General features: G+C 52.0%; 1 protein-coding gene across 1 annotated transcript; it reads left to right on the top strand.

Annotated features, from left to right (window-relative positions):
- Positions 1 to 2,956: 2,956 nt before the first annotated feature.
- On the top strand, positions 2,957 to 16,914 carry Lrrc15 (leucine rich repeat containing 15). The gene is made up of 2 exons (XM_021643897.2): positions 2,957 to 3,038; positions 11,368 to 16,914. Exon 2 carries the CDS (start codon positions 11,371 to 11,373, stop codon positions 13,135 to 13,137), a length of 1,767 nt encoding a protein of 588 aa, XP_021499572.1. The 5' UTR covers positions 2,957 to 3,038; positions 11,368 to 11,370; the 3' UTR covers positions 13,138 to 16,914.
- Positions 16,915 to 18,324: the final 1,410 nt, after the last annotated feature.

Here is an 18,324-nt window from a genome sequence, read left to right as displayed (position 1 = left end):
GTAATTCCTATTCTTCTTCTTTCCCCTCATTGATTGATTGACTGATTGATTGATTGCATGTGTGTGTGAGAGAGGGAGGGAGAAAGAGGGAAAGAAGGACGGAGGGAGAGAGAGAGAAAACATGCGTAGGAGAATCGTGTGTGTGTGTGAAAGAGAGAAAGAGAGTCTGGGTGCTAGCATACCATGGCATGCATCTAGAAGCCAGAGGCCGGCATTTGGGAGTGGCTTCTCTCCTTCCACCTTGTTGAGTGAAGGCCCTCTTGCTAGCTGGCCTTTGAAATCCCAGGGGATTCTGCCCTCTCCTAGTCCTCTCTTGAAGTAGGAGGGTTGGGACTGCAGGTGTGCATCCGCATCCGACTCTTTTACCCGAGTTCAGTGGCTCCACCTCAGGTTGTCAAGACTGGCCTCAGCAAAACGCTCTCTTACTCACAGAGGCATCTCACAGGCCCCTCTACCATTCTTAACCAAAATAGATCCACACGGGCCTGGAGGAGGGGTCAGACTCCCCTTTGGCTCTTCAGCAAACCTGGTCCTTCTGGTTTTCCCTACTGGCTAGATAGAAAGTAGGCCCTGAGGCCACAGGGCCTTAGGGTGGTGAGTCAGGCTTTTCCTTTTGGCAGTAACAGGTCTTACTGTGGGGGATGGCTGGGCACTATGTTGCTTTCTCATCCTCGAGGAGGCACAGGTAGAAGAGGTTCTATAGGGCACCCATAGGAGGACCTCTTGTACAGCTCAGTCACCGTATGTCAGTCACGTGTTACCGAGAGGGCCAGAAATCTGGCACCCTCTCCCCATGCTAGCATCCTACAGATAGCTCCAATCATGCTTCTTACCCCTTCTGATGCGTCTGGCGCTCCCCACTGCCTGCAAGGTCACACACTCCTCAGGGAGGCCTCCCAGACTCCATCAGAAGCCTGGGCCTCACACACACTTGACATTTGGCCAAGCGCCCTTCCTTGCTCTGCCTTGACGGTTTTCCTCATCCACCCACTGTTTCAGCACCATGACTGCAAATGCTTCTCCCCTTCTCCCAAGGACCGTTCAGTCCCTCGTATCGTCCCCCCTTCACCTGCACACAGTCCCCTCTCTAGAGCCTCTCTAATAGTACAGTGTTTTTTACCTATGCCATGCCCGTGTGAACACTTATTCCCATGGAGAACACACAGGTTTGCATACCGGCTCTGCGCCTTCACCTGTGGCCTCTGGGGAGTCGGCCCTGGCCTGAGCCTTACGATGGAGATAATGACTTCATTTGCAGTATGGGGAACTACTGATAGGCTAATAGTCCTCTCCCATCCCTCCCCACGGAAGGGGACAATTGGCAATGTCTAGGGACATCTTGGACTGTCACCATTGTGACGTTACTGACGTTTGTTCAGAGAGGCTGTTCATCATCTTATCCTGCAAAGCACTGGGCAGCTCCACAGAAAGTGTCACCTCGCTCTGAACCCCACTGCGATAGGGTTGAAAAGTGAGGTGTGGAGGAAGGGACACAGAAATGTAACACAGGTCCTCGAGGACCCCCCTCGTACAGCTATGCTTCGTGAGCGACCATCCTTAAATGTACCCAGTGTTGACAGCACAGTAACTCTGTGTAGAAACCGAAGGAAGAAAACAGGACAAGGGAAATATTCTTATTTTTGAAGGTCCATGGGTGGGAAGCTGATGGCGCTGGGTTGATGGAAGATGTGGAGGCTCCGAGGTTGGGGAGACAGGTTGGTGGACAGGAAGGGGCCCTCCTGAGGAACAGTGGTGGGAAGGGAGGCTGAGGTCGGATGGCTGGGGGCTAGGGGTGTGGTGGCCGCGCTCTCCTCGTTTAATGGCCGGGGCACTTTTGTCGCTGGCTGTGAATCACGGTGCCATGACGAGGTATGATTCAGGCTGTAGGGCTTGACCACGTCAAGCCACCCAAATGACTGTTTCAGTAATAACACGGCACTTTTATGTCCGCCTTTCATGGCAGGTCTTAAAGCTCCCTGCAAACATTAATTAAGGCTCCTGCGTTCCACGAGGTGCTGGGTGCAAACATCACTCTCACCGCTTGGTAGAGAAGGTAAACTGAGCCAAGGCAGCTTCAGCCTTGAAGTGCTTTGTTTGGGGGGGGGGAGAAACAAAGTCGTGGAAAAAGAAGTCGAGGCCTGACTGTCCTCTCCCCAACCGTGACTCCTCCGCCCTCTTCTTTAGGCTCTCTCTGGGACACCTTGAATAGAAATAGTATCCTGGTTCCCTTCTGAGGTAGGGGACTGGGGGGCAGGTAGGGGCAGAGGGCATGTTCAGGCTGTGAAGCAGAGGTGAAAAGTGCAGGCAAGCCCTCATTCCCATTCACCACCTTCATGACTGTCACAGCCCCAGAGACCTGTCCTGCAAGCCCCTCTCGAGCAGCAGCCTCGGAGCAGAAATGGCCTGGGAGGGACATGACACGGTGCTTTTAGAAGAGACATGGCGGAGGAAATTATATTCTTCCTTGGAACTTAAACAGTGAAAACTACTGAGTATTCCTTACATTATTCTTGCATGTTTTCAGTGAAATCGGTGCTACTTCTATACACAAACTTTAGAATAAGGGTGAAGAAAGGGGCGAGGAATGGGGGAAGACGGGGGAGGGGGGGGAGCAGATTCAAAGGCTACTGAAAGCAGGATTTTGACCGCCCCTAGGGTAGTGACTAAAGCAAGTGCAGTGTCCCAGTCACCCAGAGACCCACTGAGGTGGCAGAAAACCCCTTTCCAGCGCCACAGTGGACACAGAAAGCGAATCAGGAGATGGGGAAGGCGGGGAAAAGAAGAAACTTATTTCCCAGTGCAATCGAAGAATATCTCTTGAGCTTGAACTCAATTCCCTGGTGATGCGCGCGCCCGCCCGCCCGCCCGCCCGGAGTCGGGATGCCCCGCCCCTCAGGCTGACACTGCGGCCTGCGGTGACTCACGGAGGGGGGATGCTTAAATGACAGGGAGGACCCAGAAGGCCCTCACTCATGCTGCAGCCTTGAGCCTGACCGGTCCTCCTCCTCTCCTCGCCGGCTCCCTCTTGTTGGCTGCTGGTAAGTGGGCGCCTGCCCTCTGGTCCCGACTTCTCCCCACCTCCCGGCTGGGCTGACTGTAGGACTCCAGAAGGGGCAGGGCTGGAGCGTGCCTGGGATGCTCTGAGGAGGACAGAACAGGCATAGACGGCACAGACCGCTCAGGAGCTGGGCTAGCCTGCCCCCACTGACCCGGTCCCAGGGTCCCAAGCTGTGAATCTTGACCTCCTCCTATTTGCTTTCTTTGTCTTTATGGTTTGTGAAGTCAGCCTGCGGTGCAACGGGGAGCGCTTTTGACCTGCAGGGAGTTAGCTGAAAGTTGACTGAAGCACCGGGTTTACCTCCTGCGGGACACAAGATCCATAAAGGTTCTGGTATTTGGAACCGGAATCATTTCCTTCGCACCTACAGATGTGGCCGCTTATAGGGGGCCCTGCCCACGGATCTGTCCAAGATGGTGAACTTAAATACAGGGTTTCTTCCCGGGAGAAATCAGTCCTCTAACTGTCACAGATTTACAGTGTTACCAGACGGAGTCCAGCGGATGCACAGTCCCTCGTTAGGATTGCCGCTTTGGAATCCAGTTGCCTGGTTAGATGGCGAGGTTCTAACTCTGTGCGCTTAGATGATCCCATTCTGGTCATCCAAATGTTGTCATGGGCTCTAGGTCAGGGGGGCTGATGGATTTGGGAAGGAGAGGCTGGAGGTAGGCTTGTGATGAGAATCAGGTGTTGGTGTGTATGTATGTATGTATGTATGAATGTATGTATGTATGTATGTATGTAGTACTAAGGAACAAACTCAGGACCTCAAGCATGCTAAGCAAGCACTCTGCTACTTAGCTGTAGCCACAGCTGACTGTGTGACTTTTTATTTCTTTTTGAGACAAGGTTTCACTTTTTAGCTCTGGCTGTCCTAGAACTCATGATGTAGAAAAGGCTGGCCTCGAACTCCTGCTGCCTCTGCCTCCCAAGTGCTGTGGAAAAGCAGAGCCTTCTGGACCTTCCAACCTGAGCCGTCTACCTTTAGGGCCAAGTGCACCATCCCAGGCAGACTGTGACTCCTGTCATGTCACATGCCTGCCACATGCTGGCATCTATTCCTGGAGATCTAGCTGGCATTACCTGTTTCGGGCAGCTCTCAGATGTGTGTGTGCCCCTGCTCTGTAACTTAGAAAGTCCCTAACCAGGTCTTCTTTCTTTCTGCATCTGCCTGAACATCTGGAGTGCATTCAGGGCCAGACAGTCCAATTTGCCTGTGGTCATGAGTCAGCTGCTGGTCTCAGCAGCGACAGTGACAGGGAAGGCATGTGAAAGGGTCGTGGCCAGCAAGAGCTCTGAGCACACCCCTCAGCAAACATAGGAAGGTTCTTCCCAGGGCTGGGGGGCCCTCCCCAGACCAGCTCTGTGATGAAGGGATGTGAAGGGTGAGTAGAAGCAGATCCAGATGTGCAGAAATGAGAGGTGGGAGACAGGCTGCCCAGACTTTGTCCTGCCAAGCAAACACGCAAAGGCAGTGGTTACAGATGACAGCTTTCTTCCCTCCATCCCAACCACAGAGAGACAACAGGAGCTGCAGGTTCCAGTGCCTTGGCTGTGGGACACAGATCTGATCCACACCATTTCCCTGTCTCACATCTAAGGTGCCACTCTGAGAAGGAGCATCTTTGTAGACTATTGTTTCTGATGAAAAGCCCCCACTTTCAAACCCCTGCTGTTTTTGTGCCGGGAAGTTATTGCTCTTATAGCAAATTATAGCTCTATTCTGGCCTCTACAGGAAGCCAGGCTAGGCCTGCCCCAGGCTTGGGAGGGTCCCCACAGAGAGCCTGGGGTAGGACTGCTTTACCCTATTCAGTTTCTTTTGGAAAAACAAAACAAAACAATGAACAATATTTTGGGTTTGGTTTGGTTTTGTTTCAAGGGTTTCTTTGGATAGCCTTGGCTGTGCTGGAACTCACTTGGTAGATCAGGCTGGCCTCAAACTCAGAGGTGTTCCTCTGCCTCCTGAGTGCTGGGATTAAAGGCAGGCATCGCCACCGCCACCACCACCACCACTACCTGGCAATATTTTGGCTTGAACACCCCAGACAATGAGGTTATGAGGCTCTTGCCCTGGGATTCAAGGGTGCTTTGTGTCTTGGGGTAGAGTATTCCTAAGCCATGGGCTGTTCGTACTGAGATTTCCAGGCTCAACCCTTCTGGTGACCATCCAAATCGTCTCTCCCCTCTTCCAGGGTACTGTGGTGACCCTAAAAAACACACCACCGGGGCAGCCTCAGTGGGTAAAGTCACTTGCAGCATGAGTTGGGGGAGGATTTGGGCTTAGCTAGTAATGCTGGGTAGGTGGAGGGTGATTATATGTGAGCCAATCAGGTTAGGGGGAGGGGCAAGGCCGGCCCCCTCCTCTTCCCCAGAGGTGGTAGCCTAGACACAGAGGAGGGCCTGCAGGAGCCTCGTGATGAGGTCCAGAGGTTCAGCAGGCTCTGGGTTGAGAGTCTTCAGTTGCCTCACTGAGGACCGGTCGATTTCTCATCTACAAAACAGCCAAATGGTCTAGGAAGATGACGTCAAAGGGCTCTTGTACCTGTGGTGTCCTGGACTCCATGAACTGTATGTGGGAGCAGATTCTAGGCCCAACTAGAGCAAGCTGCAGGTCCCAGGTGGGGAAGGCAAACCAGGAGGTGTGCCTGGATGGTGAGGCAGCCTTCAGCCTCATGCTTTCCCATTCTCTCTCGGTTCTTGGTGGTAAATGATGCAGGCTCTGAGCGTGGCTTCCCGGGTAGTCTAGATCACATTCGAGGTTCTTCCGAGTGTGGTGTGTGGACACTTGAGTCCCTGTGAGTGTGAGTCTAGGCCTCAGCCCAACCTAGAGGTTAGGAGCTCCTTGGGCGGAGCCTCCAGATATCTGATTCCGCTCAACAAGATAGCAGTAATCACTCCTCGCTTTTATTGGAAAGCCGCTTTGTTTCCAGAACCAGTCTTACATCTTGCACACATCAGGTCATTTCACAGTCATAGCAGTGGTGCTGGGAGATCAGATCTAGTCAAGAAAACTCTTATGCCACTGTGTGTGTGAGAGTTTGTATGAGTGTGTGTGCGTGTGTGAGAGAGAGATGGACAACCGGAGGTCTGAGTTCCATCCATGTTTAGCCTCTCTGACTTCACACTTCTTAGAATATGCACCAAAGAGCAGCTGGCAACAACACTGGGCAGGAATGGGCAGGAATGGGGACGATCGCTCCAAGCCTGGCCTCTCTCTTGGGTGACCTAGGGTCCATTTCACTCCAGAGGAGGCCTTGATAAGGAAGTCATCCTCAGGAAGCGTCACACATATGGCAAGAGATCCTCTTTGAGAGCCTCAGTTCCCCCGGAAAGGGCAGTTCCACTGGAAAGGGTAGGAGAGGCCCTAAGGCCTCTAGGGTCGGGGTCTGTGTGCAGACAGAAAGATTAGCTCAGAAGTTGCCCTGCCAGGGAACTTTTGAAACAAGCAGGCTTGAGGAGGTGAGAGTTTTCAAGCCTTGGCATGCAAGTGGGGCCTAGCCCAGGGGCTCTTTGTGGGGAAGGGAAAATGGTAGAAAGGCAAGTCTTCGTTCCAGGATCTTTTTTTTTTTTTTCTCCTCCAGCTGAAACACAGTAGAACTATAAGGGCTTCAGAAGCTTTTACAGAAAGGGAAACTGAGGCCTGCAGCAGTCACCTAAACTCATGTTGTTAATGTCAAGACCAGAGCAGAATAGGGATCTCCATGGCCCTCTCAAAGTCTCAGTTTGTGGCGTTTAAATAAGGAGTCTCTTTCCCGGGGACACTGTGTTTAAGGAACGTGAACAATGGTACAAACAACCCCAAGAAGGCCTAGTGCCCAACCAGCAAAGCCCAGGGCTTCAAGGCTAATTATGGCTTCGCTTGTGAGTCACAGGGTGTTTCTACGGAGCCCTTGTTTCCACTCCTGGGGAGGGGCCGCGTCCATGTCCAGGTGAGCCTCCTGTCCTTCTGTCTGTCTGCCAGCTCTGTGACTCCGTGGATCTGACTGACGCCAGGTGTACCCCCTCCCCAGGGGTTGGCTGAAATGATTGAGGACGCGCTCAAAGCCCGGAGGAGGAAGCTGTAATTAGGGCAGCTTTGAGGACCTTTAACTGCCATTGTCACGGCTGCCAAGCGGCACTGGGCAGCGTGGGCTATTAGGTCACCATAGGTTGGCTCCTTGAGGCCAAGGGCCACAGCCTGCAGCACTGCCAAGGCCTAGCCCCAGGCCTGCTTTGGGTGTTCCTTCCTTGCAGGGCTCAGGCATCTTTGGAGTGCTCCTGCAGGTGGTCAGGAGCAGGAGGATGGGGGTGGGGACGTCGGGGGAGGCACCAGCTGTAACAACCACTGGAAAACAAGAAACGGCTGCACGCAGCACTGGGTGGGCTCAGGAGACAGAGAGGATTCATAAAAAGACACTGCGGATTCTTGCAATATTTGGTGTGCTGAGTGTGGTCCATTTTAGACTACAGTGCCTGGTCCCATGGGGAATCATCGCCTCCCTGGTGTTCCTCCCGGGCTAGGGAGTGCCCTGCCAGAGCTCAGAGGCTTCGTGGGGCTGCCCTGACACCCCTGCCTAGCTGGAGAGTTAGTCTTGGTGGGGGGCTCCTTCCCGCAGGAAAAGACAGCAGGTAGAGCGTCAAAGTGATGGACATGTAATCGCTCTCCATTACTTGGGCTGTGACATCACCCTTGGAACTGGGAAAATGAACATTTAGGAAAAATAAGCAGTTCAGACAGCACCAGGAGTAGTTGGGCCTCAGCCAGGGTACATCATCTCCCACACATCAACCAAGGAAATGGACCCGAGTCCTGGCCGAACAGCCTCTTGGGAGACGGATGGTTCTCACGTCCACTCTGTGGTACACAGCCATGGAACCCGAGGTCTCAGCCGTGGGCTGGACCTCCACAGTCTTCTCCACTGACCGCTTCCATGGGGTGGGAGCCTTTTCTTCATCTCATTAATCTAAAAGCACTCATCTGTGCTTAAACACGGTACTTGCTGCCTCTGTGAGACTGTGCGCACCAAGTATGAACCGAACCCTGCCGAGCCATGACCCTGGCACACTAACATTGGCCTCTGCATCTGAATGGCATCTTTTATCCCATGGCAGCTTTTTACATTCTAGAAAGGCTTATGGATTCTCTAGGTGCTCTCCTGGCTATTCATCTGTAGGTCCTTCAATGGGTGCTCTAGGCTCTTATGTCCTCTCACCATCTTCTGGGAGTTCTTTAAGAAACCAGCTCGTCATTGGCCTTCAGGTCCAGAGTGCAGTAAGATGTGGTCTGATCGGGGGAGTGTAGGGTAAGGTCGCCACCTCCTCCGCTCCACACTCTGTAGTTTGGTTAAGATGGCCTATGAGCACATTAGCTTTTGTAGCAGCGAGGTTTCTTTGTTATCGTCAATAAGAAGCCTTATGTTCTGAACTCCAAGCCCTTTTGTTCCTGTGCTCTCTTTGTATGTATGTGTTTGTTGAGGGGAGGGGGGGTGGTGTGCACTTGTTCCTGCCAGGTGCACACAGGAAGGCCAGAGGTCAACTTCAGGTGTCCTCCTCATTGCATACCACTTTGTTTTTTGAGAAAAAAGTCTCTCGCTGAACTTGGAGCTCCTCCACTTTGCTGATTCCATCCTGTCTCCTCTCACAGCACTGGAATGACTTGTGCCAGACTCTTTTTTTTTTTTTCCAGATTATTTATTTATTTAATGTATATGAGTGTCCTATCTGCATGGACACCTGCAGGCCAGAAGAGGGCATCAGATCTCATTATAGATGGTTGGGAACCACCGTGGGGTTGCTGGAGATTGAACTCAGGATCTTCGGAAGAGCAGACAGTGCTCTTAACCGCTGAGCCATCTCTCCAGCCCCTCTCCTTTTGGTTTTTGTTTTTTAGACACGGTTTCACTCTGTAGCTCAGGCTAGCCTCAGACTTGCAGGGATGCTCTTGCTTCATCCGCCTGAGTGCTAGCATTACAGGCATGAGCTGCTGTGCCTGGCTCTGTGTGCCCTCTGCTTAAGCAGTTTTCTCTCACTCTCTTTTGGACCTGACTCACTGTTTAAATGTGGTCAGCAGCTTCACTTGCCTCCTAGTCTTTTGCCACCAGACTCGAGTGGCCATGGAGCTCTTTTCTCTTCCTCCACAGCTATATATATTTAGACAAGTCCTTCATGAGAGTTCAACAGGCCAGGGCTAGAAAGGGCTGTGAATAAATGAAAAGCTGACATTTGTGTGGTTGAAGGACAAATAGGGCCTTTTTGAGATGCTTGTTTGTTGGGGGATGGAGCGGTGTAGAAAGCCCACGCCAGAGTGGGGAGCCAGTCTCAGGTCCCCATGATCTCAGGGCATGGAGATAAACTGCAGAGCGCCCTCACCACACACAGTGTGTGCCTTGACTGCCTCCTGACACCCCTGCCTTTACTCAGCAAATCCACCCATTAGGAGCGGCAATGCACACCACTCAAAGTCCTCACTTACAGGTTGGAGACTGGAGCCTTAAGACCGAGGCCTCAGTTTCCCTGCCTCTTGCTTCCCTATAAAATCATGAGGGGTGGCAACCGCTTAGGCCTCAAGAGTTATAGGCTCCTTTGAACTAAGACATCATGGATACTCATGCTGATGCACAGAAATCCTTAGTTCCTTGACTAAGAATGCCAGACTGGAGACACTTTGAGGACTTCCTGCCTTTGGGGACCCATGAGTGTAAGCTATGGGTAAGCTGAACAACCCAAAGACATGCAGTAGTGTGGCCATGCATAGGATGCCCTTGGGTCTCTCCTCCCATCTAGCCCACACAATAGCCTCAAAAAGAAACAGAGGCCATCTCCCCCATTTATCAGAGAAGGAAGCTGAAGTTGGAGGCCTGAGAGCTCTCATTCAAAAGCAATCAGTACTGTAAATATCCACACTGGGAGCAATGCCCATGGCTCTGTACTAACCATTGCCATAGGTGACTTTATATGCCAATTCTTTTGTGTACATGGCTCCTGTGTCTAAGGAGACATCTGGACCCACTTATACACCCTTCAGCTTAAAGTGTGTCTATGTTTTCAGGGACTTACTCCAGGCCACCCAGTGTCTCTCTGTGGGAACCAGGACTCACACCAGAAGCCACACCCTTAGGCGTCAGCCGGGGCCCAGCCACCTCATCCAGACAGACAGCATGTGGTATAGACAGTGGCTTCTTATCACAGATGGCTTGGATTAAATCCAGACGAAGCACACGGGGACAGGCTGAGAAAGGGCCAGGGTGGTGATGGTGGCCATGGGCTATTTGGGGGGGGGGGGCAGGAGAGAGGGTAGAAAGAGCTGCTTGCCTTCACTCTTCCCTCCCTCTGCTGGCCTTCCCCGCCCCTCCCTGTAACCCAAACAGCTTCCCCGGGGCTCAGGACCCATGGATGCATCTCGTTTCCCATCTGGTCCTTCCAACGAGGCGATCCATATTCTGTCAGCCTGTCAGATGTGCTGAGAGACAGAGAAGTTATAAGACAGTTCTTCAGGGAACACCACTGAAGAGGGGGCCGAGAGATTTTAAGAGTCGTAGGCGGGGGAGGGGCCTGTCGAGGGCTCACCACAGCCGTGGCTGCCTGCAGAAGACTTGCACAAAATCAAGCCAGGCAACAGTTCAGCGTGGGTGGGGAGGGGCGTGAAAGTAGATGGCTGCTAATGGAGAGACAGTTTTATCTAAGGGTGTGGCCCCTGGTAGGTAGTGGAGATCCCGTGTGTATATGGGCAGCACAAACTGGACTCAGTGGGCTATTAGAGAAAGGACATGAATTGGTACATGTGGGTGGATAGGTGGGGGGGTGGATCCAGGAGGGATCTGGAGGAGGAGTGGAAGGGGAAGTGAATATGATCGAAATACAATGTATGAAATTCTCAAAGACTTAGTTAAAACATGTATTTTTATATTTAAAGATACAAATTTTGTTTTTGTTTTTGTTTTTTTTTTATCTTAGCAAGCTATAGGTTGGTAAGATAACACCCTTAAATAACTTGCTAACTAGGGAAGGAGACAAATAAATGCCACCTAAGGCTGGCTGTGATGTGGCAAGAAAAGAGGTTGGGGTTATCATTTGCACAAGGGTGTGACTAATACTCACGGACGAAATGATGGCTTGGGCATGAAATTGACCGAGTGGGAAAGACTTGAACATGAGGAGCCTTCCAGGTGAGGTGATTACTAGGGCAAAAGTTGAAGGACAGTGGCTCCCTGGCCAAAGCAGAGAGAGCTTTGAGTCAGGTGCATGAGGGTGGGGCTTAAAGCCGTTGGTAAAACTGAAGGCTGGTGGTGGGTGAGGTGACCGTGACTCACACATCTCTCTTCCCACACAGGCCATGCCACTGAAACACTATCTCCTTCTGCTGGTGGGCTGCCAGGCCTGGGCTGCAGGCTTGGCCTACTATGGCTGCCCTAGTGAGTGTACCTGTTCCCGGGCCTCCCAGGTCGAGTGCACAGGGGCACAGATTATGGCAGTGCCTACCCCTCTGCCCTGGAATGCCATGAGCCTGCAGATCCTTAACACGCACATCACTGAACTCACTGAGGACCCGTTCCTCAACGTCTCAGCCCTCATCGCCCTGAGGATGGAGAAGAATGAACTGTCAAACATCATGCCAGGTGCCTTCCGCAACCTGGGCTCGCTGCGCTACCTCAGCCTTGCCAACAACAGACTACAGGTGTTGCCTCTTGAGGCCTTGCAGTACCTAAAAAATCTCGAATCCCTCCTTCTGTCCAATAACCAGCTGGTGCAGATCCAGCCAGGCCAGTTCTCCCAGTTCAGTAACCTTAAGGAACTCCAATTGCACGGCAACAATCTGGCAGCCATCCCAGAGGGAGCCTTTGACCACCTGGTGGGACTCACTAAGCTGAACCTGGGCAAGAACAGCTTCACCCACCTGTCACCTCGGGTCTTCCAGCACCTGCGCAACCTCCAGGTGCTCGGGCTAGCTGAGAACAGGCTTTCGGACATTCCCATGGGCACTTTTGATGCTCTTGGCAACCTCCAGGAGCTGGCCCTGCAGCACAACCAGATTGGCACACTCTCCCCTGGCCTGTTCCACAATAACCGCAACCTCCAGAGACTGTACCTGTCCAACAACCAGATCATGGAGCTGCCCCCTGGCATCTTCATGCAGATGCCCCACCTCAACAAGCTCACGCTCTTTGGGAATTCCCTGAAAGAGCTCTCCCCGGGGACCTTCGGGCCTATGTCCAACCTTCGGGAGCTCTGGCTCTACAACAACCACCTCACCTCCCTCCCTGACAACATCTTCAGCAACCTGCACCAGTTGCAGGTTCTGATTCTTAGTCACAACCAGCTCAGTTACATCTCTCCGGGAGCCTTCAACGGGCTGACGAATCTCCGAGAGCTGTCCCTCCACTCCAATGCTCTCAAGGACCTGGATGAGCATGTCTTCCGAGGCCTGATCAACCTGCAGAACATCTCCCTCCAGAATAACCACCTCCGGCAGCTCCCTGGCAGCATCTTCGCCAATGTCAACGGCCTCATGACCATCCAGCTGCAGAACAACAATCTAGAGAACTTGCCTTTGGGCATCTTTGATCACTTGATGAACCTGTGTGAACTCCGTCTCTATGACAACCCCTGGAGGTGTGACTCAGGTATCCTTCCACTCCGTAACTGGCTCCTTCTCAACAGAGCCAGGCTGGGGACAGACGCTCTTCCAGTGTGTTCCAGTCCCAACAACGTCAGGGGGCAGTCCCTCATCATCATCAACATCAATGTCCCTGCGCCCAGTGTCCAGGTCCCAGCAATCCCTGACGTATCTAGCTACCCAGAAGTACCACGTTTTGCAGACACATCCAGTTACCCTGATACACCAAGCTACCCCGACATCACATCCTCTAACACACAGATCCCCAATGCCGTAGAAGACTACACTGGTCTGACCACCACCGGAGCCACTGATGACCGCAATACCTGGGGCATGACTGACACGCAGAGTGGGCTGGCCATTGCTGCCATTGTGATTGGCATCGTTGCTTTGGCCTGTTCCCTAGCTGCCTGCATCTGCTGCTGCTGCTGCAAAAAGCGGAGCCAGGCAGTCCTGATGCAGATGAAGGCTCCCAATGAGTGTTAGGGAAGGGGGCTGGAGCAGGGCTGGGGAAGGGATGAAGCAGAGGATCCGGGAATGTGAGCGTTCACCTTCCAAACCTGGGTCCACACGGCCAGGCTCTGATGGCCCCTGAGTCTTCCATAGAGAAGCAGGCATCTCAGGACCTTCTACTCCTAAAGGAATCGAATTGGTCATAGAAAGAAAGAAAGAAAGAAAGAAAGAAAGAAAGAAAGAAAGAAAGAAAGAAAGAAAGGAAGAAAGAAAGAAAGAAAGAAAGGAAGGAAGGAAGGAAGGAAGGAAGGAAGGAAGGAAGGAAGGAGAAAGGAAGGAAGGAAGGAAGGAAGGAAGGAAGGAAGAAGGAAGGAAGGAAGGAAGGAAGGAAGGAAGGAAGGAAGGAACAAAGAAAGAAAGAAACGAAGGTCAATGCCTAGGCAGCCTTCAGAGGGGCCCTCTGCCAAATCTTCATTGCTTCCAAGAACAAGCTTCCCTGTGCCTAGCCCCTCCTAGCCTCTGTAGATGACAAAGCCTGCTCACTTGGTGAAATAGTTCTCTGCTGGGACAACCCATGCCTCAAAGTATTATATATGCTGATTTCTTTTTTCTTGCTTCTGTTTTTGTGCCATGGCTTGACTCTGTCCCCTCAAAGGAGAGGTTTCCCTTTGTTTTTCTGCTGCTGGAGGCAGACTAAGTTCTCTATGCAAGAAGGTTTGGATCTTCTAGCTCTGTGCACTGGCTTGGAGGGTGCTCTGTGAGGTAGGAAAACATCTGTGCTGTCTCCTGGGCAGAGTTGTCATTGGCATCAATTGCTACAAGCTCAGCCTCTTAGAGAAGAATGTTTAGAGCTTCAAGCTTTCCTTCGAAGACCTTAATCCCATTACGGTATAAAATCAAGCAGAATGGCTTAAGTTCTCAGAACATGAAAATCGACTCATTGAAACTGGTTGAAGAAAGCAACCTGCTTCCTGGGGTCCTTGCCCTCACCCCATACACTTTCCCTTGTATGGGGTTTTTGTATTGAAGTGTCACCTACACACAGGAAATTGGGAGTGTGGTAGAGCACAGCCCTGCAAATTCTCGCACACTGAATGTGTGATGAGCATGCTCTCTCAGGGTCCCCACCCCAAGCTTGTTCTGGAGTACTTCTGGGGACGCTGTGGACTTTACAGCTTTCCACGGGTTAGGGTGGGATTCTCACAGCCTCCCCCATCACTCCACCGGCAGCCCTTGTCCAGGCCTGGCTGTTAGGAGTAAAAGAGATGTATGAGCAATGGGGACAAGAGGCAGCCAAGCTGGCCAGACCAGAAGCATCTGAACTAAGGTGGCCTGTGCAAGCACACTTCTCCCCTGCCAGCAAGCCCTGAGCTGTTCATTGGCAGCCCCCCTACTGATCCTTTTATGGGCATTATATGCCCATATCTGTTTCTAATTTTTGCTCTTTTCTTGGAAGAAGGAAAATAGCTCAGAGATGAGGTCTTCCAGCTGAACAACCAAATGTAATGGAAACCAGGAATCCTTGAACACTGTGGTCAAATCCTCCATCGACATTAGCCAGCTGTAGCTAGGCTACGGCGTGTTCACAGACAGCAGATATCAGGACACACTAAAAGGTCAAGTGGGGGCATGGGCTGGCCCTGCACAACCTTCTGCCTGGGGTCTTGTTTTGTGCTGGATGGTTTAGAGTTTTCTCTTCGAGTAACAGTTGTAAAACATGCCTTTGACGTGTTTCCTGCCACACATGTGTCTATTTCCACACACTAAACAGTTATGATCAGGGCAATACAGCTTTCCCGGGACAACTGATACAACTTCGAAGAGGCAAAAGCAGCGAAACAAGCAGGCGTGGTGACGCACGCCTTTAATCCCAGCACTTGGGAGGCAGAGGCAGGTGGATCTCTGAGTTCTAGGGCAGTTTGGCCCACACAGAGAGAGTTCTGTGACAGCCAGGGCTACTACATAAGAAGACCATCCCATAAAAACAAAACAGCGAAACAGAGAATTTCAGGTTTTCTTATCACTGAGGGGTGAGCTCCACTGATCACAGGGATCTGAAAATCTATCTCCAACCTGCGGTGATGTGTACAAGGCAAATCAGATATCCCTCTGGGTCTTGGCAAGGGGGAAGCTCACCTGATGTGCAGGCTTCCCCTCCAGTTCCCTAACAGAATAGTCCATAAGGGATGCTTGTGAGAGCCAGCACACCTCATGGGTCCAGGGAAGCTGATGCTAGTCAAAAGACATTGTCTCTCCAAGGCAAATCCGGGTCTCCTGAGTGTTTGCAAAGTATCTATAACAACTGCTACACACTTACCAAGCTGTCTCCAGCCCCTGAGTGAGTGTGAGCATGGTTCTGCTGACTGTGACCTGCCGGTGGGCCCTGGGCTGAAGAGAGTGAGCCGGATCTGCTTTACTGCAGACGGAAGCTCGGTAGAGTGTTGTGTTCCCCAGAACCCTCGGGTGCTCCTTGGTAGCTATGTCCAGCCTCATTTGGGCTAGGGTTGGAGAGAGGTGACATCTACAGTATCCGGTGTCCCCTGTCAGTCATAACCAGGAACCGCTGGTCGCTTCTGACATTGATGGTGGGTGTACCTCATTGGTCCAAAGGCTGGAAAGGGTGGGGCATCTGTCTTCTACTGGCCTGTCCAGGAGCCCACAGGTAGTGAGCTAAGTGAACAGGTGCTGGAGCCTTTCCCTGGACCTTCTGCTTCCACCTTTTCCTTTCTCCCCACGACAGCATCCAGTTGGAGTCATCAGGCCTGCTCCTTATTGACACGGACTGTTCAGTTTCTCCAAACCACATCTTGTAGTAAGGGTAGGAGGTGCCAGGAACAGTGGGTGGAGGGGCCTTTCCAATTGGGTACTGCATTTTGCTCAGTTCTGGGGGATGGAGTGAGCTCTGTGGTCCCTAAAAGTCTGTGATAGGGTACCTTGTCTGCCCCCTGGTTTCTGGACGACCAGCCTTTATGTGGAGCAAGGAGGGGATCCAATGCTGGAGGAAAGCTGAGGAAGACCAACTAGAGCCAGCATGCTAATAGACACTCAGGGTCTGGGTGCCCTTCAAAGCTCTTGATATGAATTCTCTTTCTCACCCTCTTGGCACCTTGTAGAATTAGTCCCACCGTTATTCTTTTGTGTTGGGGCCTTTTCTGAACAGTGACCAACAGATAACAGCCAGATGAGGTCTCCTGGCTTGTCCAGGGCTGTTATCAGGAAACCAAAGGAAAACAGGTCATATGGCTACAGCTGGGTTCTTGGAGCTTCTCACCATCAGCCACACAGTTTCCTCAGGCATCCGGATGGCAGAATGGAACCCTGGAATCCACTTGCTGCCTTGGGGAGTTCCTGGAGAGCAGGCTAATAACCCAGGCCAGGAAGCAGGCATTTTGTGTGTCCTACACATAGCTCGAAGCTCCAGATCCCGATTTGGCTCTGGATCCCGCAGCCAGAAGCAGACCTGGCTGCTGAAGAAAAGGATGATGGTCTCAGGAGGGAAGCCTCCAGCAGGGTTCAAACAGAGTGGGCATCAGGTAGCTTCTGGATGGAGCACCGCCCAGGGCCCTTCTCCTAAGGAGAGAGTGTTCTTGCCGCCGGTTGCCTTTGCTCTGCCTTCTACAACAATCACCCTTGCCCCACTAGACAAGCTCTGTAGACAGTCCCAGTTGCTTGGCAGTGCATTTAGAGACTTCTAGGCTCCCAGGGTTTCACAGAATGTGAGCCCTTAAGGGCAGGGTTGGGGGAATCTGTCCTTTGCTAGATGCTGCTTGTAATGGATTTGGTGTACAGAATCTACAATAAACAGTATGTGCGGGGTCAGTGTGTCCTTTGTGCATTCTCTGTGGACATCCTGGCGAGGGGCCTCACACCTGTGTGTGTCGCCCTTGTCACTATATCTAGGCTGACCTGGGTGGATGGCTCCTCACAGGAAGCTGATGCTAGGTGGAGAACAGGCCTGGGGGGGAGGGTAAGGAGGGGACTCAATAACAAATAACAAGTAATATCCGTAGGCCACTGTGGCTAGTGGGGACTTTGAGAATACGTTTGGCCCGTTTGACAGGTTAAGAAAGTGAATTCAAGGCCAAAAATGGATTTCCCAGAGTGACCTTATGAACTAGTGACTGGCTGTCCTCTCATAGTCACCCAGAGTCCACTGGGGCACACTTAGGGAATTCCAGACAAGGGGGGGAGGATTCAAAGCTGCATACTTATTTCGTGGAGGGTCCCTGAAGCTCTTCTTTTGTTCTGCTTTTCAAGACAGGGTTTCTCTGTGTAGCCTTGGCTGTCCTGGAGCTCACCCTGTAGACCAGGCTGGCCTTGAACGCAGAAAAGCTCCGCCTGCCTTTGCCTCCGGAGTGCCGGGATTACAGGCATGGGCCACCACAGGCGCTTGTTGCAAGTATCCCTCTGGGCACACAGACACACATGGATAAACACACACACACACACACACACACACACACACACACACTTCCCTGGTGCCTCCTAGTTTGTAGATTAGATTTGTAATCGAAAAGTCAGAATTCAAGCTGCTGTGACACCAGATTCCTCTTGTTTGCTCTGACATGTTGACAAGCAGGACCGGTTGTATTTCTAGAGGAGCCAAGGCCCTGAGAGCACAGATACCAGAGCTGCTCTCCAGGCTGGGTGTGAATCTCCCAAGAGATTCAGGTCCCATGCCCTGCCACCCCTCAAGGCAACCATCCTGCCTTTGCCAGGCCAGGCCCCACCCAGCGTGGGCCCGGGGTACACTAGGCTCCTGGTGGTTTCCCACTTTTGAAGACGTCTTTCTTTCACCTGTTTTGAAAGAAAATGCCTCCTATTGGTCATTCAGGCCTTTGCAGTGTGGCGACGTCGTCTGTTTGCGTGCAAAAAAGTAATGCTTTGCAGGAGCTTTCTAAAAGCAAGCAACACCTACACAGCCCCAGATTACTTGGATGGCTGACCCCTGGCACTGAGGCATTGTAGTGTCTCTCTTGGTCACCCCTTCACGCTATACACCTCAAATCGTATGAACGCTCATGTGGAATCACATACACATGCACACAGGACACATTCCTCTCTCGATCATACCCACCACACAGTTTCTCTCATTTTCATTAGATATAGTACATGAGTGCATGCGTGCACACACAACTCCACCTACTCTCACATGCCCACTGCACACACCTTCACACACGCTCTCCCGCGTTCACTTCACACACACGCCTCCACTCATGC

The sequence above is a fragment of the Meriones unguiculatus genome, chromosome 17 (assembly GCF_030254825.1).
Source record: "Meriones unguiculatus strain TT.TT164.6M chromosome 17, Bangor_MerUng_6.1, whole genome shotgun sequence".
Lineage (NCBI taxonomy): Eukaryota > Metazoa > Chordata > Mammalia > Rodentia > Muridae > Meriones > Meriones unguiculatus.
The sequence above is the reverse complement of the archived record's forward strand: the minus strand, read 5'-3'. Positions and strand labels throughout refer to the sequence as shown.

Excerpts from the sequence above, each read along its gene's own strand:
- Lrrc15 (XM_021643897.2), top strand. The coding sequence starts at position 11,371 with ATGCCACTGAAACACTATCTCCTTCTGCTGGTGGGCTGCCAGGCCTGG.